Consider the following 25,595-nt stretch of genomic DNA (forward strand, 5'->3'; position numbering starts at 1 on the left):
AAAAAATACAGACTATACAAATGCTTCACATAATACTATACCTAAACACAACTAACCTTCTGACACATTTTGAATATGAATATACTATCCAGAAATGTTTACCTATACATAGACTGAAAATATATATATATATATAGAATATACGAATACTTCACATAATATTGTACAAATACAGAGAGCAACATCGAACGTCGCTGGCTGGGGAACAGTGAAAAATGATATTTAGTGCAAAAAAAAGTTTCAGACAGTTTTTTGTGATGTGGAAAAATTGGGGGATGTTTGGGGGGTGGAGGTGAGATGGGTCATGTTTCAGGATGTAGGGAGTTGGTGTGGGGTTTTAGAGGAGGGTGGCGTGGTTTGAGTTCAGGGCTCTCAGTACCTGAGGGAAAAAATTGTTGAGCAGTCTGGCGGAGCGGGTTCTGATGTTCTGGTACCATAGAGGCTCTGTGAGGGATGGGTGGGGTCCTTCATGATACTGTTGGTTTTGCTGGAGCATCGTGTGAGGAAAATGTCCAGGATGGAGGGGAAAGGGGCACCGATGATCTTTGCATCTGTGTTCACCGCTCACAGTTCCTGTACCGGTGATACAGCTGGTCAGCACCCTCTCTATGGTTCCTCTGTAGAATGTGGTGAGGATGGGTGGAGGGAGACTTGTTATTTTCACCCGGCGGAGAAAGTGTAGACGCTGTTGTGCCTTCTTGGAGAGTGACACAGTGTTGGTGGTCCAGGTGAGATCATCTGTGATGTGCATCCCCAAGAATTTAGTGCTGCTGACTCTCTCCACAGTCGTGCTGTCGATGGTTAGTGAGGGGTGATCAACAGAGTTTCTCCTGAAGTCCATCACAACCTCCTTTGTCTTCTGCACATTGAGAGACAGGTTGTCAATGTCACACCATTCAGCCAGCTGTGCCACTTCCTCTCTGTAGTGCACATTCATCATTTCATGGCTGATGAGACATACCACAGTTGTGTAATCCGCAATCTTGGTAATGTCGTTGGAGCTGAACTTGGCCGTGCAGTCGTGGGTCAGCAGCGTGAAGAGCAGGGCAACTGTGCTCAGTGTGGTAGTGCTCGAAGTGTTGTGGCTGAAACGGACTGAGTCCAGTTAGAAAGTCCAGCATCCAATTACAGAGGAAATTGTTAAGCACCCACAGGTTTAGTTTATTAATGAGCTGTTGCGGGATTAATGTATTGAATGCTGAGCTGAAGTCGATGAACAACATTCTGACATAAGAGTCTTTATTTTCTAGGTGGGTAAAAGTCAGGTGGATGGTGGAGGAAATTGCATCGACTGTAGAGTGGTTTTGACAGTATGCCAACTGGAGTGTGTTGGGGAGGCCTCTCAAAGCACTTCATCATGATTGGAGTCAGTGCTATGAGATGGAAGTCGTTCAGACAGGACACAGGTGTAATGGTTGTAGATTTGAGACATGTGGGGACGACTGCATGGCTCAGCAAGGTGTTGAAGATATCTGTTAGGACATCTGTCAGCTGTGCACCACAGTCTTTCAGTACATGGCTAGGTATGTCGTCAGGACCCGCAGCCTTGCGTGGGTTAATGTTGGCTGGAGACAGACAGAGCACCTGGTCGTTGTGAGGTATGGGCAGTTTTTGTGCAGGTGTGTCATTCTGCATTTCAAACCATGAATAAAAGTGGTTGAGTGCATCCGGAAGGGATGTGTAGTCATCACAGGCCTGTGGCGGGCGCTTGTAGTCAGTGATGGTCTGAATGGCTTGCCACAGGCTCTGTGTGTCTCTGCTGTCTGTGAAGTGATTTTTTATTTTTATTTTTTTTGAGCATATGACCGTTTTGGATTTTTGATGCCAATGACAGATTGGCTCTTGCTGTTTTGAGGGCTGCTTCATCTCTGGTCTTTAGCTGTCATGATTCTGCCCTCGTGTCCTTGATTTTTCCTAGTCTTGAGGCAGGATCATGGCAGACCCGTGTTTTGTGTACAAGCACATGGCCTTGTCTTTGGGCCATGTGCTTGTGTTGTCTCGTTCCCTTGCCCCGCCCCCCTTGTTATCCTAGTCTTGTCGTGATTGTCCTATCTGTGCCACCTATCGTGTCTTAATTGTTCCCCTATTTAGATCTCCTAGTGTGCTCTGTCTTGCGTCGGTTCATTGTTCCACATTTGTGATTGTTCAACTTATGTGTTCCTACCTGTCAGCCTCCTGAGATATCTTGTCCTTGAAACCCCTCTAAGAAGTCTTTTGTCTAGCAGTGAGTGTTTACCTTGTCTACTCAGTTTTTGTTAAATTATTTAGTGTCTACCCTAGCCCTTGTTTTCCCCCTCGTGGGTTTTGTTTTTCCCTTTTTTGTATATAATAAATCCTCTGTGTAACCCGATTCCTGTCTGCACTTGAGTTCCTCCCTTGCCAACCCTGACAGAATGAACCGACCAAAAAGGAACTCAGCAGGCAGGAGGTCCCCTGAGCTCCAACACCTGTTGGAGTTCCGTCGTCAATGTTGGATGTCATCCCCCACCGACAGGAAGGGGGTCACCCTCCCATACTCGCCCGAGGGGGAATGGATCCTCCAAAATTATGCCCGGCTGTGGGAGAGCATCTCCCAGGAGGAGCCACAGAGGTCCCCTCCACTTACCCAGCTGCCAACGATCCCAGAGGGTCGTGTCCTGGCCGTGGCAACCCTGGGGGATCAGGCAAGTCCCTCCCAAAATCCTGAGGCACCTCCCACTGCCTTCAGTCTCCCCAACAAGCGAGGGAGACGGTCTTCATGGGAGTCAGCTTCAGAGTCTTCGGCGTCCGAGTCTGCCCTGCCCGAGACCAAACTCCCCCAACCCGCATCTGACCCAGCTGTGGCCTCTGCACCGCGCCCAAGGAGGAAGAGGAAGAAGAAGGGGCCTGCCGGTCCTGTGACCCTGTCTCCTCCTGAGCCAGCAGCGGAGAGCGCTGGCGTGCCCGTGCCAGCAGCGGAGAGCGCTGGCGTGCCCGTGCCAGCAGCGGAGAGCGCTGGCGTGCCCGTGCCAGCAGCGGAGAGCGCTGGCGTGCCCGTGCCAGCAGCGGTGAGCGCTGGCGTGCTCGAGCCAGCAGCGGAGAGCGCTGGCGTGCCCGAGCCAGCAGCGGTGAGCGCTGGCGTGCCCGAGCCGGCAAAGAAGAGAGCTGTATTCAAGTCTGCAGTCGTGAGAGCGGAGGAGAGAGCCGCGGCCGACTCTGCAGCAGAAACTCTAGTACAGTCTGTCTCATCTCGTAAGGAGATGCCAGTTATCATAGCTGCTAAAGCTTTGTCTGATTATTTGTCCCGTCTTGTTCAAATATTAGAAGTCCCCGTCAGTCCTGTCTTGTCCCCTGACCCTGTCCCCAGAAATCCCGAGTGTCCAGCCATTGTCCCCCCGTGTCCTGTTGTCCCCCCGTGTCCAGTAGATGTGGTTCCCCCGTGTCCAGTAGATGTGGTCCCCCCGTGTCCAGTAGATGTGGTCCCCCCGTGTCCAGTAGATGTGGTCTCCCCGTGTCCTGTTGTTGCACCGCGTCCCGTAAGTGTTGCCCCGCGTCCTGTACTTGCTCCTGTCATGTCCTCTGTCAGTTGTCCCGAGTCCCCCCCCCCCACCCCTCACCACCCAGACCTGCCCGGACCCCTCGTCGTCAGCCTCCGTCCCGTCCTCCTAAGACTCCTGCCCCTCCCACCCACCCTGGTCTGTCCCCCATGAACTTTGTGGTCCCGCCTCCTCCCCTTCCCTGTTTGTTTTTTTTGATTTGCCACCCTAACACTGCCATTGTGTATTCATGTTTGCCGTTGTTATTATTTGTCATGTCTTGTTGGTTTGTGTCTGTGTCCCAGTCTGTCATGTCAGTCATGTCCCGTGTTTGATGTTCCCTTGAGGAGCGTCTGGAAGCCGCTCCTTAAGGGAGGGGTTCTGTCATGATTCTGCCCTCGTGTCCTTGATTTTTCCTAGTCTTGAGGCAGGATCATGGCAGACCCGTGTTTTGTGTACAAGCACATGGCCTTGTCTTTGGGCCATGTGCTTGTGTTGTCTCATTCCCTTGCCCCGCCCCCCTTGTTATCCTAGTCTTGTCGTGATTGTCCTATCTGTGCCACCTGTCGTGTCTTAATTGTTCCCCTATTTAGATCTCCTAGTGTGCTCTGTCTTGCGTCGGTTCATTGTTCCACATTTGTGATTGTTCAACTTATGTGTTCCTACCTGTCAGCCTCCTGAGATATCTTGTCCTTGAAACCCCTCTAAGAAGTCTTTTGTCTAGCAGTGAGTGTTTACCTTGTCTACTCAGTTTTTGTTAAATTATTTAGTGTCTACCCTAGCCCTTTTTTTCCCCCTCGTGGGTTTTGTTTTTCCCTTTTTTGTATATAATAAATCCTCTGTGTAACCCGATTCCTGTCTGCACTTGAGTTCCTCCCTTACCAACCCTGACATTAGCAGCCCACAAACCTCTGCGTTCATCCACGAACATCACTTATGGTGATGGTCTTGGTGACTCTAACATCATCAATGTACTTTTTGATATAAGCACTTACAGTTTCAGTGTACTCCTTCAGGTCTGTGTGTATGTATATATATATATATATATATATATATATATATATATATATATATATATATATATATATATATATATATATATATATATATATATATGTATGTATGAATATAAAGAAAAGAGTTAAATTTAAAATTGAAAAATTTAAAAACTGAAAATTAAATTTAGTTTATGAATGGAAATTTACTCAGACCTTTCAACAGAAAACCAAGAAGAATTATTGGACCCACTTTATATTAAGTAGCCTTAACTACTATGTACTTACATTTTAATTCATAATTTAGTACAATGTACTTATTGTGTACATACATGTTTTTACAATGTACTTATATTTAAAAAAATCTACATGTAATTACGTCTGTATTTAATTTCTGTAATTACATTTATAATTGCACTGTTGACCCATACTTTACTCCTTAACCCACCCTTAAACTTACCTATACCTCCAACCCTCTCCCTAACCTTACCCTTATCCCACCTCAATAGCAGCAAAAGTGTTTTACAATACAATATGAACACAATAAGTACATTGTACTTATTTTTTTTATGTAAGTAGTACATAGTAGTTAAGGCCACCTAATATAAAGTGGGACCGAATTATTTTCTCTGCTGTCCAGATGTCCATCCCTTTAGTCAGTGAGGAACATCAACATATGGGTCAAAAGCAAATTGAGCCAAAAAAACAAATGGAAGCAACATGTAAAACTGGATTAAATCAGCCACCCTCATTCCTCTCTCACTTTTTGTGATTAAGATACTTTTATTTGAGTTTGAGAGCAGTGACAACATAAAACTCACCTTTGCATTCAAAAAAAAAAAAAAGATGCAAAAGTTTTTTCACAAATATGTGCCAAAGATGATACCTCAGGAAAAAGGAAGTAACATTTCATATTGTACATCAACATTAATGGTTGACTGAAAACATTGCCTTTCTTTTTTATAGTGCTGCAGAGATATCAACCTTAATTACCATTAGCATTACTAGCCACGGCCCGACAGGTGTCGTAATACCAGTTTCGACCATGGGAGGCGGTATGCGGGCAACATAACCACCACCAGCCAACCTGCAATACACAAATAACTTGCACGGCTTGTGGGCGTACTTGAACCTGATGTCAATTGTGTGGAAAGTACAGCCCACTACTTCATTTCAGTTCAGGGAAGAGAGCGGAAGGGTGACTGAAGCCCTTGGCAAGAGACAACCACCCGCTACAGAGAAACAACCGCGCCCGGAATCACAAATCAAATCTGATAAGAAAAAGAGCTGAACCAGAGTAAACATCGGCACTGCTTTTAATCGCTGGAGACGACTGATGGACCTGAAAGAAATGAGGTTTGACTCCGAACTTGCAACATTTCTTTTGGATTGGTAAGTTAGATGCTGTTAGTGTTTCGCTAGAAGTTTGTTTTATATGTTTGTGTATTTTTTTCGGGAATCTATAACATAGAAATGTATCGAAGGCTGTTCGATAAACGTGCTAATGTTAGCGATGGCTAACTGTAGCTGCGTTTGATAATTAGCTAGCTATAACTAGCTAAAACCCATTTTTCTATATCATAACTAACCTGCTCTGTCTACTCTGTTGGTCTCCGTGTCTTCTTTGCTTCGTGGTTTTTCTGTGCGTGAGAAAATTGATGTGTGGCGTGAAAGCGTGTGAAAAGAGTTAATTGCGTGTGTCTCACGGTGAATGCTTAAAAGTTGGCAACTCTGGTTACGTTGGTTGGCGCTAGCTTGGTCAACATCAGCTGTCTGATTTTGACCAATGATGTTGACAGAATGCTGTCTGTCAAATTAATTTAATTCAAATAATGTGTATATACAACTCAAAATGTAATATGAACAAAACGAATATGAACATATTCACTGGTAAAGGTGAAGGGGAGTAGCTTGAAGATCACTGAAGCTTGAAGATCATTGAAGATCAAAATCACTTGACATCACCCAGCGTTCCTCTGGAGGCAAAACGTCCTCTTAGGCTTCGGCTATGGCTGTAGTGTTGTTGTGAAGGTAGGGGCGGAGCATAGAGACTATGCACTTTCTCGTTTGTTACTCTAGAGTAGACCAATTCACTTTATTGAGGCATACTGCCCCCATCTGGTATGGAATGTGGAGTATAACTTGATTTTTTTTTGCCAGATGTGACAGATGGCACCTTTAATGGAGACAACAAAGGAAAACATAAACTTAAAATTTTTTATTTTAAAATGTAATCCCACACTGTAATAATAGTTAAGCCACAGTTAAATCTGTTGACCAGTAAAGGAACAATGATGCTATTTAACTGTTTGTTTACTCAAAAGAAAGAAAAGGTAGACAAACCTTTCAACAAACAAAAAAAACTGAAAAGAAGAATTTTCAAACAAAACACAGTCAAAATTTGACTTCAGAAATGAATTATGTTTAGTTCTCTGTTGCAATGCCTGCTGATTAGAGATGGAGTGAATCTGTGGTTTGTGACCAGAACTGTGACACAACATACTGACTGGCATCAGATCTATAATTGCTCTTTTCATCACATCAGTCCAGGAATTCCTGTAACAGCTTAAACATACAATGAATAAATAAAGGAAGGAAGCACAAAATGATCAAAGTTTGGAATGGGTGAGTAAATTATGAACTACCCATTTAATGCTATATTTACAATGTAGTTCTAAACAAAAATGTTGCATCATATGCAGAAACATCCTTCACCACCTTAAGCAACACTGTGGCGTGTAGTGCTTCTCAAAACTATTTCCTGCTTGAGACATGTCTACAAGTTACATACACACTACTCATCTTTAATAAAAAAAAGAAAGAAAATAACTAAATATTTGATAAAAAATAATCTTTGAAAAGACACATTGTTATTAACAATACAACAGTTGATAAATAAAATGACACAAAAATGTATGAATAACTGATGGAAAAAAATTAATACATTTAAAAATAATAAATGCAGAAAAAATTGTCTAAGTAAAATAGGTAGTTGCAGATAAAGATTTTTTAAAAATGATAATAGTAATCCTAATAAATTATAATATTGAAACTGCATCCTATTTTAAAGCTGTACTAAAATGCACAAAGAATTCATGAAATTATCAAAGACCTGTTGTTTGTTTAAACACACACACACACACACGTTTGTTTTTGTGAAAAGTGGGGACATAGGCGTAATGGTTTTTATCATCATTAATTCTTATTCTATCACCCTACACAAACCCTACACCTAACCCTAACCCTCACAAGAAACTTTGTGCATTTTTACATTCTCAAAAAGCTAATTCTATATGATTTATAAGCGTTTTGAAAAATGGGGACATGGGTTATGTCCTCATAAGTTAAGTATAAATTAGGGGTTAGGCTGCATATATGCAGAGCTAGGTCAAAGTTCAAATATAGTGCATTATCACTCATGTCATGTAAATTTGCCAAGACAAATGATTTGCAAAGAAAACCAATATATATTTTAATGCAAAACAGGTGTGGCATTAAGCACTGGTGCAACTGAATTCACTTCATTTACTAAAAGTAACACTGACATCATCATATAGGTGTAGTAGGTTGGTATATGATTCAATAGTGATATATTATTTTTTATGTTGCATACATGAATGCACTTATGTAAACATGGATGTTTTTCTGATGAGACAACTTCATAAACACTTCATAATGACTATTCAGCAAGCAGTAGGCCTATTAACAACAACAACTATTGCACATGCAGTGCCCCACAGATTAAATATTGATTGAATAACATAGCAAAATAATAATAGTAGCGTTCATTAAAAAATACATTTTGGTTTGTTATCTAATACAATAACAGAAATGACATAGTATAGTAAGCTTTAAATCCATATTTGAATTAATTAAATATGACATGTTTGTAGAAATATTGCATGCATTCGTTGATGCACCTTGCTTTATGTTCATGTCTGCACTAGTTTTGCTTTGGCTGCTGCTTTGTGAGGAACCTGATAGATGGCTTCCCCGTGTGGTATTGAGGGAAACGTTCTGATCTTTGCCTCGCTATCTTCTATGTTTTGACCAAAGTATCGGACCACAGCATATTCAGTAGTAAGCGATGAGATGCCTCTGATGTTGTTTGACTCTGGATCGGTGTTTGTAAAGTTAATTGTTGAATAATGTAAGGGTTCTGGGTGATTTAGTATGGGGGCTTCAGCTGATGACATCATAACTTTATTAACATAAAAAGGTTCTCCCCTGATGTCCACCGAATCAGCCTAGAAGATGAACAAAGATGGAGAATCATCAGTTGAGAGCTTTTATGCACAAGACACTTGAAATGTGTCAGTGGGTGAGGAAAATAATTGTAAAAGCAGTATGGTGTTTATGAGTTTGACATATTTCTGAATCAATAGCATGTGTGTTTGATGTATTGGAACATACCCCATCAGTCTGAATCAGTCCAGCTTTATCTCCACTCTGAGTCCTGAAGATACATCTAAAGAAATTATTCATAATTTAAAAAAAAAAACATTTATCAGAATTTTTTATTTCTTAGAGGTTTCTCTTTTATAGCTCAGGAGGCTTTAAATATAGTAAAACACAAGGTATATACAGTAAGTTAAATATTACTCCAATAAATAATAGAGTTGGCTCGGATGATTCTTCTACAATTCTTTAGGTGAAATAAAACACAAGAAACTAAATTCTGGACATAAAGTTATTCCATAGAGCTATGAGATGAATGTAGATGACCAAGACAATTTGATCTTGGAAGTATTTGGAAGCAGTTTACAAAATGTTTACATTGAAAAGCTCAAACTTTTGGTTGCAGACCAAAATCATCAAATCTGACACTACTGTAATTTGAGACATTGTTGAGATCGTCTCTGAAACTCTAGTGGACATATACAAGAATATTAGGGTGTTTTCTGGGAAATGGAGATGGTGGGAAAACCAGGAGAGTTCAGCAATAGTTTCTTTGCTTTACATTTAACTCATTACTGTCTGTTATAGAGACCTCCTTTGTTATTTTTCTTTCTTAGGGTTAACTTAAAATCATACTTTACATACGTTTTTACATTAGGCAATCACACTGTCTACTTACTTGTACAGCCGTGTTGTGACCCATAAGATTGCCATAAATGAAGTTCCAGCTGCGACTCCAACCAGGAGGGAGTTAATGTTAAACCCTATTAAATAAATAAGTGACAGTTCATCGAAACTTCCTTTATTCTAGAGAGCAGCTGTTCTGGTATCAATGATATATTTAACCATACATATCTGAATAATTGTTGTCTATTCAATAAAAAATCAGTAGGCTAGTTGATTCATTGCCATATCAATAAATAAAACAGATTAACTGTTACATTTATATTTGCATGGAGCGTTTTGAGTGATGAAAACCAGATGAAACAGTTGTTCGTCATTGCCATGAGTGTTGTTGCTGACACACTGCAGAGTGGATGTGTTTGTGAGATACTGGTGAAGAGAGATGGAGCTCCTCAAGCCTGTGCTGCTCAATCGCTCTTCACTGATGAACGTGTTTGAAGAGTTAGTGACAGGACGTCCAGACAGATGCCACTCCAGTTCAGGAGAGGGATTCCCATCAGCCTCACAGAAACACACAGTTACATCAGTCCTGGTACAGCTGGAGGATGTGGAGATCTGAGGAGCATCTATTAGAGAGAAAGATTGAGAATGTTCTATGCAGCACAATTGGAAATATTTCTTAGTAACTTTTTATGCAGTTTACATTGCTTACAAGCACTTGGTTGAAAGATTTTCTCGGTTCCTTTATTACTCACACTGAATGTCCAGCATCACTGATGAGTTTTGGGTGCCATGTTGGTTGTGAGCTGTACAGTAGTACAAGCCTCTGTGTTTCAGGTCGATCCTATCGAAGGTAAGAGTGTCTCCAGTCTTCAGCTGCTCCATCTCTCCTTCACTCTCTCTGGACCAGGTGTAGTTCACTGCTGGGTTTGCTTCACTGCTGCAGGTCAGAGTCACTGAACTGCCCTCCAACACAGAGCTGGAGGGAAGCACAGACACTGATGTGTTTTTAGGTGAATCTGAAGGGAAATAATTCAGGGCCTCACAATAAAAATCACAATAATATGATTAAAAACTAAAAAGCATCTCAAAGCCTCACTTACACTGAACATGTACTGTGATGCTGTCCTGTGCTGTTTTGTTCTGGTCCTGTAGCTGGTAGGTTATAGTGCAGGTGAAAGTGACTCTGTGCTGACGGTGAGTAGCAGTGAAGTTCAGATCAGAGATGAGCTCCTCTCGTCTGCTGCTCTCACTGAGGGGGATTCTGGGAGTGGAGCTCCATGTGAGAGTTGGTGGAGAAGAGGAGCAGAGAGTCTCAGCAGAGCAGCGCAGACTCACAGAGCTCCCCTCAAACACCTCCAACACCTCCAACACCTCCTCCTGATCCTTCACCTTCTTCTGATCCACATACAGCTGCACGGTGGGTTTCGGTGGAGAATCTGAAAAACACACAGATTTATCTTTTATATATATATATATATATATGACATATATGATTCAAAGGTTTGTGCTGTCAAATAAAATGGATGTAATGAAATTTGGTAGGACACAGTCATTCTTCTTTCAAGAATAAATCTACAAGGTATACATATACATTACGTATGTTGTTCTGTCATTTCATCATTTTAGATAATGATGGTGCACAGATGTTGTTGTAATGTACTAGAGGACAATTTGTCATAATATTTTCAGTCATAAAGTCACTTACCAATCACACCTATTGAAACTAGTGTTGTAGTATATGTCCATTTCAGTCCACCTTCACCCTCAATCCTGAAGTAATAATTACCATTATGATTTGAATTAATATTGCAAAAAATTGTGGTACAGTTTTTCTCATGTAGTTTTCCAATTATTTCACATTCAAAGTGATTAGGTGCAGGGTTTTTGGAGTTAAACACTACGTTGTTGTTCAAATTAGTCCCATCTTTGAGCCACAGTCCTGTAGCAGCACTCTCAGTGAGTTCTTCGTCATATTTTTCCTGAATCTCAAATCTGCACTTTATGATCACACAGGATCCACTGAGAGCTTCGATCTTCTCTGGCAGACTGATGCTGAACTCTCTACAATGAACACCTACAACACACACAACAGAAACATGTTAAGCATATGATGAAATGTACAACTACAAACATTATATACTTTTTGTTTACTTAAATATACTTATTTATACTAAAATGTATTTAATTAACTATTACTGTAGTTAATTCATTAACAATAAAGGTTCAACTTGTTAGTCACATGAGGAATAAAAAAATTTTACTTTAAGGAAAAATGTCAGTCATGATGATTGACATAATGTGCTTTGTAGTTTTTAGCCTACATTAAATTATAATGGAATAATAATTATAATTTTTTTCAGTAACACTTTATTATAAGATGTCCTTGTTTCATATGTTACATGTCCTTACTATTATAATAACAATTAATGATGCATAATTACATAATTTCCAAATCCTAATCCTACAACCATATAGTAAGTACAAGTACTTAATTAATATTACTCAGTATTTATATGTATAGTTTCTATCTGTATCTATCTGTGTATATGTATAGATACTGTACATTAAAATAAAGTGTAACCATTTTTTCCTTGTATATGTTATTAAGTAAAAGTACAAGTATTCTGTTTTAAAAGAACTCAAGTGAAGTACAGATTCCCCAAAATAATACTTGAGCACAGGAGTATAATCTATTATTCAAATATGTTTCACCTATGCAATTAAACCATTTAGACCTATTATATACAACAGACTAAACACACTGGTGTTATAAAACACAGTCAGGATAAATGCTTCAGTTGTTTACTTCTACTTCATCTTACAAAATATTTTTTTAAGTCTCTAAAGGAAACAACAAACATTGTGGAAGTTAAAAGAGATATACACGCACCTTGTAAGAGAAAGACAAAAATGCTGATTTTCTCAGCTACGTTCATCTTGCTATTAAAAGATGGTCAGACCTAAGTAGAGATGATACAATCACTTTACAAAAATGATACAAATATGAACAACATACAAACACACACTCAACACTGTTGTTCTGGAATGATTTTAGGCAAACAAATATCATTCTCATAATCACTTATCATCATAATTACTTTCAGTTTATAAATTCATCAATTGAATAAATTACAAACATTTTTCTTGGAGAGATGAATGAACAGAATAAAACATCAGAATCTTAAACATCAGAATCAACACACCTGAAAATATTAAAACTATCATTTAGGTCCTACTACATACCAGAGAAGTCTGATAAAAAAGCTTGAGGAATCCTCTGAATATTGGTAAAGAGTAAAGCTGACTGTTGTGACACAGACTCTTTTTTTTTTAGACTAAGAGCCGCTATGCTCTATGAAGATAACTCAATGCATGACTAATATTTGACTAATCAAAACTTCCTCTTTTTCTCACCAGTGACTGTATCTATAACCTTCATGCTGTTCATTAACAGAACAATCTATGCAAACATTCTTAACAGTCAATACCTTAATGCAAATATGTTACACTTTCCATGATGGCAAAATTTGTGTAGCCTAAAGTCAATACGAACTGAGCTTTTATGGTATATTTAAAAGTCCAAATAATAATAATAAAAAAATAAACCAGTACTGTAGCTCAAATTTTGTGTCAGAAAACACAGTGCATGGCAGTTTGGCGTATTTGGCTGTAAAACTGCACTGTCCCAAGGATGTCTCTTTGCCAGGTTAAGGTTAGGACATACAGGACTGAACAGCGGCTTACACACAATAGGGAAACATGAGACAGGAATGTGTCCATATTGTACGGAAACAGAAACCGTGAAGCATGTACTTCTGACATGTAGGCAGTACTCTGAAAAAATAGAAATATTTAAGAGGGTAACAAAGAACTCTATTACTTTGAGCAACCTGTTGAGTCTACCTGGAACACAGTCTAGCTGAAGCTTGGGCTCTGATATCCTTTTTTTTATTTTTTTATATTCATTTATTTATGACTTCCCAATGTCATCACACCTCAATCCAGTAGATGGCGGTAATGCACAAAGATTGCAAACTGCCAATAAAATTCACTGAAGAAGAAGAAGAAGAAGAAGAAGAAGAAGAAGAAGAAGAAGATTAAGAAGATTTCTCTTTGCACTAGGAATGTTTTGTTTTGTTTGAGTTCTTAGGGCGGAATTTAACTGACGGACGGAAGCGAGTGAAGGCGTTTTATGTCCCGTGCGCTTTTATTTGCTTCTGACAGGTTTTTAGCTAATCCGCCTTTTTTCCGTTTTGTGTTTAATCTTTTTAACATTTGTTTTGACTAACGTTTTATCCCCCAATGCACATATATATATATTACCATTTTCTATGCGAGCGGTCTTACTGAATGCGGATTTACTCTCGATGGAAAACTAGCAGGCGATGCTAGCAAGCGAAAGCTAGCTAACGTTACATTTCTGTGACACAAAGGTGACAACATAACAACTGTTATTGTATAAATAATTAACGTTACGGCTAATTAAATAACCATCGTCAACTCTCTATTAATTGAATATTTTCTTTTGTAAAACTAAATACATTTTTATTCCAGAAAGAAATGTTGACAAGCATATTTTCCAGAGCAGTGATGGCTAACGCTAACGTTACTCCTGCCTTATGACTTTAAAGTGCCTATTTGATTTTCCAGAGTCTCTGTGCTGCTGGACCAGGATGAGGGTGTTCTCAGTTTCACACAAGACGGCCTTTGTGGTCGACCACTGCCCGTACATGGCAGAGTCCAGCCGGCAGCTGATTGAGTGTGACATGCTGACCAAAAGCCGCTCGCAGGGGTTGATTCCTCTGGCTCCAGTGGCCAAATCTCTCTGGACCTGTGCGATCGAGTGCTCCATGGAGTACTGCCGCATCCTGTACGACGTTTACCCCACCAAGAAACTGGTGAGTGTATGGAAACTGGAGCTGTTTATAGGTGTAAGTTAGATACTGTTAACTAGTATCGACACATTTTTCACAAATGGATTTGATTCCGATTTACAAATGGTTTATTAGATTTTTATTCGATTCAGTACGGATTCACTTCACTTGGATAAGTAAAACATGTCCGTTTTTTCCCCCCTGAAGGAAAGCAATCTCAACTAGTGCTGTAAAATACGTCTAAAACTGGTACATTACTGTTATATTTAAGGTTAAATTTAACACACACACAAACATATAAACAGATATTGATTCAAACAGGATATCTGAAATCACTAACAATGAATTACATGGAGTAATATGTATTATGTACAATGGTCCTCCTCTCTAGAGTTCTAGAACATATACATTGTACAAATATTATAATATAATGTTTTATTGATGTCTTCCCATGGTTGAAACACTGATCGAGTATATGACACATGATACATTTCAGTAAACTGCGCTGTTTCTTTCAACAAACCTTCTGCATTCATTCATTTTTATTTCTTGCTGTAACTAGTTGAAAAAATGAGTGTGATCTGTTTATGTGCGCTCCGTGCTGCTTGGAAAGCTTAAAAAGAAACTAAAAGCTGAGACTTTTTCATATGAAAAGTAACACAACTTATTGTGATTATTGTATGAGGCATGCTATAAATAATGTTTAGTGAAATTTAGATTGCCACCGTTTCATTTCAGTCAACAGAAATCAGCATAGACTAAATGATTGATCTTGGGTTTTAAGAATCAGTATGTTTAACCCAACCCTACTGTGAACTGTTTGCTCTGAAAAATATTCAACCGAGTTCTTTAAAGATATTCCTTTTTTTAATGCTCCATGAAAAAAAAGTGCAAATGAAATGTGGGTAAGTAAATAATGAGAGAATTACATTTTTGGGGGTAAACTATTCCTTTACCGTCTCTCAGGTGAACTACATCGTGAGCGATTCTGAGGTTCACATTTTGAACAGCTGGAAGCAAGAGGACCAGAGCACCCACAAGGTAAAGTGCACATCTGTCACGCTGCACATCCATATTGAGCGCCCTTCTTGTACCAGAGTAATCTGAGTATTGTGTTGAGCTTTGTGTTGAGTCTTTCTCAATTGCTAACACACAAATCACAAAACAATTAACCATTTTCTCGTAACCATAAACAAGATTTCAAAACTGTACACCAACTTGTACAAACTTCAGACTTACAGGTCAAAAATCTGATATTTTAGACAAAAACATGTTCTCGTTCATCAAAATCCAATTTTTTTGACACATATACCTGTCAAAACACTACTTTGCTGTCTAGAGAACACTAGTGAGATCAATTCAAAACACTGTTACAAAAACAACATTTTTAGGAAAAAGGATTAATTTTCCAAGTCTTGGTCTAATTACAGTATATACAACATAAAAAGAGGGGTGCAGATACATGTGCTGAGGTTGTACGACATGTGCTACAGTATTAAATGTGCATATAATAATGACACTTATCTTAAGTACTGTGTACTGTTATTATATTGTATGTGTAAGTAGTATAGAAGCCCTGTAGATGAGCCTGCTTCCCTCATTGTCATTCAACACACAACAACAAGGTCAAATATAGTGCTTTGTATTTCATCAGGAACAAATGACTTTTGACCCCATCCCTTCATTTTCCTCTTCCTCATTGACTCTCACCAGTAGGATTCATTCAAATTAATCTGTTACAGTGTGTTAGCAATCAAGGATAACTGTAAGTCTCTGTCTGTGGTGTTTGTTAGCTGATGAATGCTTTGGCAGCTGTTGGGCCTCCAAACCCTCGGCAGGATCCTGAATGCTGCAGTGTCCTGCACGGGCTGGTGGCGGCTGTGGAATCGCTGTGTAAGATCACAGAATATCAGCACGAGTCTCGTACCACTCTAATGGACACAGCTGATAGAGTAGCCAACAGGGGGCGCATTATCTGTCTCACCAATGCCAAAAGGTGAGAACTAAAATATTTTTCTACATTTGTTAAGCATTTAAAATATTAAGCAGCACTTAATGCAACTTTTTTTTCAGCATTGATAATAATAACATGAATTCTGAGCACCAAATCAGCATATTAGAATGATTTCTGAAGCATCACGTGACACTGAAGACTGGAGCTGAAAATCCAGCTATGCCATCAAAGAAAACAATTGCTTTAATTAGCACTGATTTTACTATATTTTTCATTACATAAATGCAGCCTTGGTGAGCAAGCATATTTAAAACACATTTTAATAACTGCAAGTTTCTTTCTCTGTTGTCTTCTGTTAGTGATACTCATGTCAGAATGCTGGAGGACTGTGTGCTGGAAACCATTCAGGAGCAAAACAAACGGGCAGCAGGATCTGACAGGTCAGTTCTGAGATCGCCGGAGTCCGTTTTATTGTCATGCCATTAATGGCAGCAACAAAAAAATGTTACCCTGAATGCACTGTAAGTCACTTTGGATAAAAGCGTCAACAAAAAGCATAAATTTTATTTTAATTTAACGTGCTCATATTCTTATTGTAATGTGTTTTTACATTTATTCATTTAGCAGACGCTTTTATCCAAAGCGACTTACAAATGAGGATAGTGGAAGCAAGCAAAAAAAAAAAAAGAGCAATGGTATATAAGTGCTATAACAAGTCTCAGTTAGCTTAACACAGTACACGTAGCTTTTGAATAATATAATAAATTAAAATAAAACAGATAGAATAGAAAAAGAATAGAGCAAGCTAGTGTTAGAGGTCATAAGGTACAGGCATAATTGCATTATAAATGACAAGAAAATATAATAAAAAAAGATTAGAAAGGTAGTTAGATTTTTTTTTAAAGAATAGAATTAGAATAGTGAGTGCTAAAGTTAAAAGGTCAGAGTTGGCAAGGTCATTCCACCAGGAGGGAACATTTAATTTAAAAGTCTGTAAAAGTGACTTTGTGCTTCTTTGAGATGGCACAATCAAGCGACGTTCACTTGCAGAACGCAAGCCTGTATAGGGCACATAAGTCTGAAGTAATACATTTAGTTAAATGGGTGCAGAGCCAGTGGTAGTTTTGTAGGCAAACATCAATGACTTGAATTTTATGCGAGCAGCTATTGGAAGCCAGTGCAAATTGATAAACAGAGGTGTGACGTGTATTATTTTTGGCTCATAAAAAATGTATCTTGCTGCCGCGTTCTGGATTAATGGTAAAGGTTTGATCGAACTGGCTGGAAGACCTGCCAAGAGAGCATTGCAATAGAGACCAGAACAAGAGCTTGAACAAGGAATTGTGCAGCATGTTCCGAAAGGAAGGGCTTGATCTTCTTGATGTAGAATAAAGCAAATCTGCAGGATCTGAGAGTTTTATTAATGTGGTCTGAGAAAATCAGCTGATCATCTATCATAACTCCAAAGCTTCTGGCTGTTTTTGAAGGAGTTATGGTTGATGTGCCTAACTTGATGGTGAAACTGTGATGAAACGATGGGTTTGATGGAACCACAAGCAGTTCTATCTTGGCAAGGTTGAGTTGAAGGAGATGGTCCATCATCCAGCAAATAAATGTCTGTTAGACAAGCTGAGATGCGAATACCTACTGTCAGATCATCAGGATGGAATGAGAGGTAGAGTTGAGTGTCATCAGCATAGCAGTGGTATGAAAAGCAATGTTTCTGAATGACAGAACCTAATGATGCCATGACAGAGAAGAGAAGTGGTCCAAGAACTGAGCCCTGAGGCACCCCAGTAGTTAGATGTTGTGACTTGGACACCTCACCTCTCCAAGATACTTTGAAGGACCTGTCTGATAGGTAAGACTCAAACCACTTAAGTGTGGTTCCTGAGATGCCCTTTGCCGGTTAACCATGTCAAAAGCAGCGGACAGATCAAGCAGGATAAGTACTGAAGATTTTGGATTATGCTCTTGCTAGTCTTAGGGCTTCAACAACTGAGAGCAAGGCAGTCTCAGTTGAATGTCCACCTCTGAAGCCAGGTTGTTTGCTGTCAAAGAGGTTGTTCTGTGTGAGAAAATGCAGAGACCTGGTTGAACACATCTTGTTCAAATGTTTTTGCAATGAAAGGAAGAAGGGAAACTGGTCTGTAGTTCTCTAAAAGAGATGGGTTGAGGGTGGGTTTCTTAAGTAGTGGAGTTATACAAACCTGTCTAAATGATGAGGGAAAAACATTTTCCTGTTTTTACTGTGCAGACTAATGCCAATTCAGCAGTGTGAGCTTGTGCTGGTCCACATCTATCCTCAAGGTGAAGAAACTCTGGTTTCAGATCGGCAAAAGAAAGAGGTAGGAACTTGCTCATCATTAGTGCCAGAAAAAAAAAAATATATATATTTGGGATTTCCATAAGAAATGAATAAAATCATCTTTATAGAGTTCTGACCATTCAAACAAACCTACCAGATCCAACCAGCTTGTTTTATGAAACTACTTTATTTTGATTCCCAACTCTACTTTTAAAGCATGAAACTGTATTGAAAACAATTTTTTTTTTGTCTGTTGTGTGTGTGCAGCTGTCGTCAGTATTGAGCAGTGAGGTTCACAGTGTGCGAGCTGGACGGAATCTAGCCACTAAACTGAATGTGCTGGTTCAGCAGCACTTTGATTTGGCCTCCACCACCATCACAAACATCCCCATGAAGGTCAGACTTACTGTCAAAGGCTTTCCTCTCTGCCTGTCTCTCTCTTCTCTTCATCACTTTTTTTGCACTGTATCGGTTGCTTACAAAGCTGCTGTTTTCATGGTTTATTGTTTGTTTTGCTAGCCTACATTAAATATCTGTGAGCAGGTCAGTACTTTACCAGAGCTACTATTACTTCTCCAGTTCATAACCCCGCCCTCTCATCCAGCTCTTGCTAATCTCTGATTATTAATGGGAGCTTTAAAGAGCTTTTATTTAATTAGGCCGTACTACTTTTAAAAGCTTTTTCCAAAGCACATCTTAATACACTTGTGAGATTATCTTCAATTAGACTGTTGTAATGTTTACAGTCCAATATAAAAGTGTTTTTTTTTTTTTTTATTTAATGTAAAAATTTAAGTCAACATAAAATCTAAATTGACCCCATTTACTTTCTTAATGCACATTCCTTGTCTTATTATGTACGTTATTATAGAAAATAAAAAAAGTTTATCTTGTAAATCTATTTTCATCACATTTTTTTAGGTATTGCAGACTTTCTAAAATCCTGCTAAATAATCAGTGTAGTAATTTATTGTTTGTTGGGGTTAAATTATAGTAGATTAAATGGATTGGATTGGACCACAGTCATTGAAGTCCATTTTTTATGGTCTAATAAATTCATAATGGGTAAAATCTGGTCCCACACCATTTTTATCTTTATGAATAATCAGTTTAACTTTAACATTTGTCACATTAAGTTAAATGGGTTGCGAATGCCATTTCATGTTGACTTTAACATAATTAATTAAAAAGATTTCATGCTCTCCAAGGAGTGTAGATCTGTATGATTAGCATCCAGCTGGATAGAGAACCGTCCCTCTAGCACCCCTTTCACCCCCCCAGACATTTCTTTCTTTCTTTCTTTCTTTCTTGCTTACTCGCTCCCTCTCTCTTTTTCCTGGGTGGTGTATCTTGCCCTGGATGGGTGTGACCGGATGTAAAGCGTGATTTCTTGTTGGTCGCTTGTGTTTTTAAAAGCTGCAGAAAAACACAGTAGTTTTAGGATGTGTGTGTTTGAGACCAGTGACCCCAGGAATGGAACGTCCCGCTCCATGGAGTCCACCCTTCTCCGTTTTCCCTCAGTCCTTCTCCTGTTCTTAATGTGCGTAAGCTCTATTTGTAGCTTAAAGCATCTGATCTGGACTGGATATGAACCAGCTGGGAGACTCGGATGCCTTCGTGGACATCAGATCTGTGAGGGCGCAGTTAATGTTATAAACTGTGCTCTTCAAACATGAAAGCAGCAGTAGATTGTGGTGTTTTAGTAGCATAGATGCCCAGCTCCTTATGTGTTTGTGTGTGTGTGTGTGTGTGTAAAGGAGGAGCAGCATGCTAACACTTCAGCAAATTACGACGTTGAGCTTCTGCACCATCGAGATGCACATATGGAATTTATTAAGAGTGGTGAGTGAAATGTCTCTTGCATCAATAATTCAACACAGGATTCATTTCTCTGCATGACGCATATGGACATTAAACAGCAGCAACTGTTCTTAACCCTTACAGTGCATAACAAGTTGCTGATATTTTTGCATTCCACATCAGTTTTGACTTGGTGCAATGTAAACTCATAAAACAATCATAAGTTAATGTTTGTACTCGTATGTATATCTAATTATACAACAAAACTAGTGTCATGCAAGAAAAAAAGGTTTTATAAGTAGGTCTATTTATTAAAAATAGCATATATCTTTATATAAAATGTAGAAGAACATAATTACCAATGTAAACTCCTTTGAAATCAGTTGGTTTAATTAAAGGGATAGTCCAACATTGTTTTGTGGAAAGTAAAATTAGAAGTTTAGGGAAATGTGATGGTTTATTTTTCTGTTTCTCTCATGTTTAATGTGTAGGTGACTTGCATATGGCCGGAAGCACCAGCAGAGACAGTGGGCTGAAGGAAACGGTCACTCTCAAGTGGTGCACTCCACGCACCAACAGTGTAGGTGAGTGGAACTCTGGGAAAAGTTCTGTTCTTACTTTCGAAAGACAAATTCCTGATTATCTCTTTTTTTTCTTTCTTTTTACAGAACTGCATTACTGTACAGGGGCCTATCGTATTTCTCCGGTAGACGTTAACAGCAGGCCATCTTCCTGCCTCACCAACTTTCTGTTGAATGGTGTGTGCACAGTCAGTTGTTCCGCCATGCATTTTTTCCCTTATTGAACATGTTTCACTTGACAGAAACAGAGAGGCTGTGATATAAAACTATGGAAGTAAATGCCTTTTTTGTATCTTTACCTTATGTCTGGTGTCTTCTCAGGTCGCTCTGTGCTTTTAGAGCAGCCTCGCAAGTCAGGATCCAAGGTCATCAGTCACATGTTGAGCAGCCATGGAGGAGAAATCTTTCTGCATGTTCTGAACAGCACGCGCTCCACACTGGAGGATCCACCCTCCATCAGCGAGGGCTGTGGTGGAAGAGTGACTGATTACCGCATCACCGTAAGCTCAACGAGCGCTGCTTGAGCTCCTAGACTTCTGCTGCATTCCCGTCATGTCGTGATTACCATGATTGCGAGGTTCCATCCTACAAAGGTGTAATTGCAACTTGCAAATAACAAGCAAAATGGCAGGAGCTTAAACTATTAAACTTAGTTATAGAGGTACATTCATTAGTAGTGGTGAAGCATTTTCGAGGTTCACTACAGCAAAGGCACAAATGGATTCAATTTGCAGCTATGAGTGTTGCCAACAAATTTGAGGACGTTGATACCTTAGTAGAAAATTGTCACCTAGTAATAAAAGCAAATGCAACAGCATAAATGCAGTATTGTATTGGGGTACATTTATATTTCCTGTGTGATTGCAGAGTAAATCTTGTTATTATTTGTCTGCAGGACTTTGGCGAGTTTATGCGTGAGAATCGTCTGACTCCATTCCCAGAATCAATGGTCGATGCAGCAAGCAGAACTCCAGTCGAGAGAGCCAAATTTCAGCTCGAACGGCACACACGATACTGGCCAATGATCATCTCCCAGACTACCATCTTTAACATGCAGGCGGTGAGGAACGCAGTCTTTATCTATGGTTCTCAACCACTATGGGCCTCCACAGACTTTCAAGGAGGATGCAAGATGCCTTATTGTATTCTGTTATATTAAAGGATTACTCCACCCCAAAATGAAAATTTTGTCATTAATCACTTTACCCCCATGTCATTCCAAACCTGTAGAACAGAGCTTTTACAGTTTTGGAATGACATGGGGGTAAATTAATAATTAAAAAAAAAAAAATTTTTAAGGGTGGAGTATTCCTTTAAAGGTTCTGTATGTACGATTGTCACAGAGTGGTAAAACTAGGTATTGCAGTCCAAATTCAAAATATTGGATAGGGTTTTTTTCACCCGGCTCCTCCTCCTCAGACTTGACGCACACACAGGTTGCCAGATTTAGGACACCAACAAGACAACCGCACTTGACAATGAATTAAATGAAATGCGCTGTGTTTTCCACCAACTAGCATCCCGGGATGCAGAAAAACAATTGGGTAAACTGGCAGTGGGCGTGATTCACAAACCGAAACATAGACCGACATTCCGGCCCTGAACGCACATTTTCAAAGGAGAATAACTGACTGTAGCATTGTTTTTCAGATAAACATTGGTTAACTTAGCATGTTTCTTAAATATCTGCATACCGTATTTTTCACTTATTTAGAACCATGAACCAAGAGAAAACATTACCATCTACAGCCACGAGAGGGCACTCTATGCTGCTCAGTGTAGGCTTCAGGAACACTGAGCAGCATAGAGCGCCCTCTGGTGGCTATAGACTGTAATGTTTTCTCTTGGTTCATTTCTCTTGGTTCATGTCAAATTAATTTTGATAAATAAGTCACACCTGACTATAAGTCGCAGGACCAGCAAAACTATTTAAAAAAAAGTGACTTATAGTCCGGAAAATACGGTACATATTGTGGTGTTTTTATTTTTTAATAAAGTAAAAAAAAAACTTGCATACAACACCTTTAATCATTTAAATTTGAGGTTTTATTTGGTCATTTTTGTGTTCATTTCAGGTGGTACCGTTAGCTAACCTCATAGTGAAGGACACTCTAACAGATGAAGATGTGCTGACCTGTCAGAAAACCGTCTATAATCTTGTTGATATGGAGAGGAAGAGTGACCCTCTGCCCATCTCAACTGTAGGCTCCAGAGGAAAAGGCCCCAAACGGTGAGAATATCACATCGAGTTTCAATCTAAAGGTTTCAGTTTGTCTTAAAGTGTGGCTTTGATCCAAAACCTACAAAGCTGCCTCGCTATCTGAAGTCTATATTTGAAGTGACATTTGTGTGCAAATACCTTCTTAGTTTTATTAGTGAATGCATGTTTGCTGTGTATGTTGATGCTGGTGTTTTTATCTAAATAGTGATGAGCAGTATCGAATCATGTGGAATGAGTTGGAGACGTTGGTAAAGGCTCATGTGGGCACCAGTGAGCGACACCAGCGAGTGCTGGAGTGTATCACCGCTTGCCGGAGCAAACCACCCGAGGAGGAGGAGAGGAAAAAAAGGGGAAGAAAGAGAGAGGACAAAGAGGACAAAACCGAGAAAAACGGCAAGGACACGGAGGAGAAGGGCTGGACCACTGACTCTGAGAGGTTAGTGTTCGTGAACAAGATGCTGACGTTAACATTTACTCTACTGTCAAGTCGCAGCTTGTAGATTAATGAAGTGGATTTCCTGATCTGTTTCTAAAGTGTGTCTTTTTTCTCCTCCAGGCTGAAGGGAGTAATGGAGCGAGAGAAGGACGAACAGAGTGAATGTGAGATCATCAAAGATTCACCGGATTCTCCCGAGCCCCTGAACAAGAAACCCCGCTTGGCTACAGAGGAACAACACCCTCCGGAACAATCTAAAGGTTCAAATTCATGTTTTATTGAAAATCGGTCTAAAAGCCTAAACCTAGCTTTACAAGATACAGTGTGTGATCACCAAACATGTTCTGCTAATAGAATACACACACATAAATGCCTAAATGCAGCAGCTGTTCCAGTTTACAACAGTGATAAAAGTGTTTTTGGGAAGTTATGTGATACTGACACCTTGAGGTATCTATGTGTGGACCGTCATGATGTTTTTAACACTGACACCGGTTAACGAGAAAACTAGTAAAAGAAGCACCAGCTACGTCAGCACATTCAAGTTACTTGTACAACGCGCCGTCATTTTATGGTCAGGATTAGCTGCTACAACTCGAGTCAGAAAAGTCATCATCCCAAGTGCGTAAACAGGCAAGTCAGAATGTGACATCATTAGGTACAGCAGCCAATCAGATCTATAACAAGTAGAAATGGCTTCAAATACAGACTTTTCTTTTACAGGTCCTGTGTCTCTCCTCACCCTTTGGACCAATAGAATCACTCAAGCCAACTCCAGGAAACATCAGGAGTTTGCAGGGAGATTGAGTTCAGTGAATAGCAAGGCTGAGCTTTACCAACATCTGAAAGAAGAAAATGGGTGTGTTGACCTCATCGCTTGTGTCATTGTGTGTCGCATTAATCAGTCTTTTTTTTTTGGTTACTCACTGTGTGTTCTTTATCAGGATGGATGTTCATGAGAATGGAAAAGCCACCAGATGATGTGTGGAACACGCCTCTTCTCATCTCTGCAGGATCATTGATTTGTTGAGAGGATGTGATGTGACCTTTGGCATGATATCAAATGAGGTTTTGTGCCAGACCAAGAAGAGCAAGGCATTGTTTTATAAGGACACGCTTTTTATATGCTTTAGTTTGTACAAAGAGTCTGAAATATTCTGAGACAGAATAAAAGAAATTGTCAACCGTGTTAATGTTCATGTTTGTGTGTCATTATAAATGTTCTTTGTTTAATGCTCATTTTCTTTATCATAGTTCATTTTCCTGCCTGTATTTTACTTGGATGTTCAGAAAGCATCTTCGCTTAGCTCTGGAAATATCAGTGGATGGTAACTATTGTTCATCATGACATTCCCTGTCCCAAATGGCAACCTCAGTCCCTGCAGTCCTCACCCAAGTCTACATTTTGCTGATGTAATGCCAAACGTTCACTTTTGAGCACCCTTTGGAAAGCATAAAATGAAAAAGGGGTAGCCCTGTACCAAATGGCTTACTTGCACTTGCGGTCTTGTGGACTCACAATGGCCCACATGAGCAGGTGTCCACACAATCATAGTGTGTCCCATTTGTCTTTTTGGGTTTCAGAAAGGTGCTCATCAGTAGCCCTTTCTTTATCTTGTTCCACACTACCATTCTACCCAGCAGTCAAAGCAGTATTATGTCACAAAATCTGGACTTTGAGGAAGACCAAAAGCGCTAAGGGTGGGCATTTGGAAGAGGGCCATAGACCTCCATAAGAAAAAAACTAGTAGAGCAAATGAAGGGCTCTGTTTGGGACAGAGTCTAAATGTAGTCTCTTCCTTAGGTGGTCAACTCGCAAACCATTTGATGCAAACTGTACACACAAATACAAAGAAATGCTAAAAACTACCATATTTGCTATACACTTTATAAAATGTTTTACCACT

The 25,595-nt window shown here is 39.6% G+C and overlaps 2 protein-coding genes across 3 annotated transcripts in view; one reads left to right on the forward strand and one right to left on the reverse strand.

Annotated features, from left to right (window-relative positions):
* Positions 1-13,022, reverse strand: part of LOC127973601 (B-cell receptor CD22) — a 97,539-nt gene extending 84,517 nt beyond the window's left edge. Inside the window, exons 1-9 of one of the 2 annotated variants that reach the window (XM_052577383.1) lie at positions 12,758-13,022; positions 12,405-12,474; positions 11,220-11,588; positions 10,615-10,950; positions 10,267-10,530; positions 9,829-10,137; positions 9,567-9,651; positions 8,903-8,957; positions 7,202-8,736 (exon numbers count right to left, since the gene is read on the reverse strand). In XM_052577383.1, the coding sequence (XP_052433343.1) occupies positions 8,422-8,736; positions 8,903-8,957; positions 9,567-9,651; positions 9,829-10,137; positions 10,267-10,530; positions 10,615-10,950; positions 11,220-11,588; positions 12,405-12,450 (1,779 nt within the window). In that variant the 5' untranslated portion in view covers positions 12,451-12,474; positions 12,758-13,022 and the 3' untranslated portion in view covers positions 7,202-8,421. Of the gene's footprint in view, positions 1-7,201; positions 8,737-8,902; positions 8,958-9,566; positions 9,652-9,828; positions 10,138-10,266; positions 10,531-10,614; positions 10,951-11,219; positions 11,589-12,404; positions 12,475-12,757 lie in introns of those variants that run through there. The other variant, XM_052577382.1, reaches the window with a different exon arrangement.
* Positions 13,023-13,572: 550 nt separating this feature from the next.
* LOC127973690 (integrator complex subunit 13) lies at positions 13,573-24,877 on the forward strand. The gene is made up of 17 exons (XM_052577388.1): positions 13,573-13,947; positions 14,165-14,412; positions 15,355-15,429; positions 16,182-16,384; positions 16,702-16,782; positions 18,600-18,690; positions 18,918-19,046; positions 20,408-20,492; positions 20,942-21,034; positions 21,119-21,208; positions 21,353-21,531; positions 21,927-22,091; positions 23,107-23,261; positions 23,458-23,688; positions 23,809-23,948; positions 24,412-24,547; positions 24,633-24,877. Exons 2-17 carry the CDS (start codon positions 14,188-14,190, stop codon positions 24,667-24,669), a joined length of 2,115 nt encoding a protein of 704 aa, XP_052433348.1. The 5' UTR covers positions 13,573-13,947; positions 14,165-14,187; the 3' UTR covers positions 24,670-24,877.
* Positions 24,878-25,595: the final 718 nt, after the last annotated feature.

The sequence above is a fragment of the Carassius gibelio genome, chromosome A4 (assembly GCF_023724105.1).
Source record: "Carassius gibelio isolate Cgi1373 ecotype wild population from Czech Republic chromosome A4, carGib1.2-hapl.c, whole genome shotgun sequence".
Lineage (NCBI taxonomy): Eukaryota > Metazoa > Chordata > Actinopteri > Cypriniformes > Cyprinidae > Carassius > Carassius gibelio.

Bases quoted from the DNA above. Each gene is read 5' to 3' on its own strand.
- LOC127973690 (XM_052577388.1), top strand. From the start codon at position 14,188: ATGAGGGTGTTCTCAGTTTCACACAAGACGGCCTTTGTGGTCGACCAC. The intron at 18,691-18,917 runs GTAGGAACTTGC...GTGTGTGTGCAG, and splicing joins CAGATCGGCAAAAGAAAGAG to CTGTCGTCAGTATTGAGCAG. The intron at 22,092-23,106 runs GTGAGGAACGCA...TGTTCATTTCAG, and splicing joins CCATCTTTAACATGCAGGCG to GTGGTACCGTTAGCTAACCT.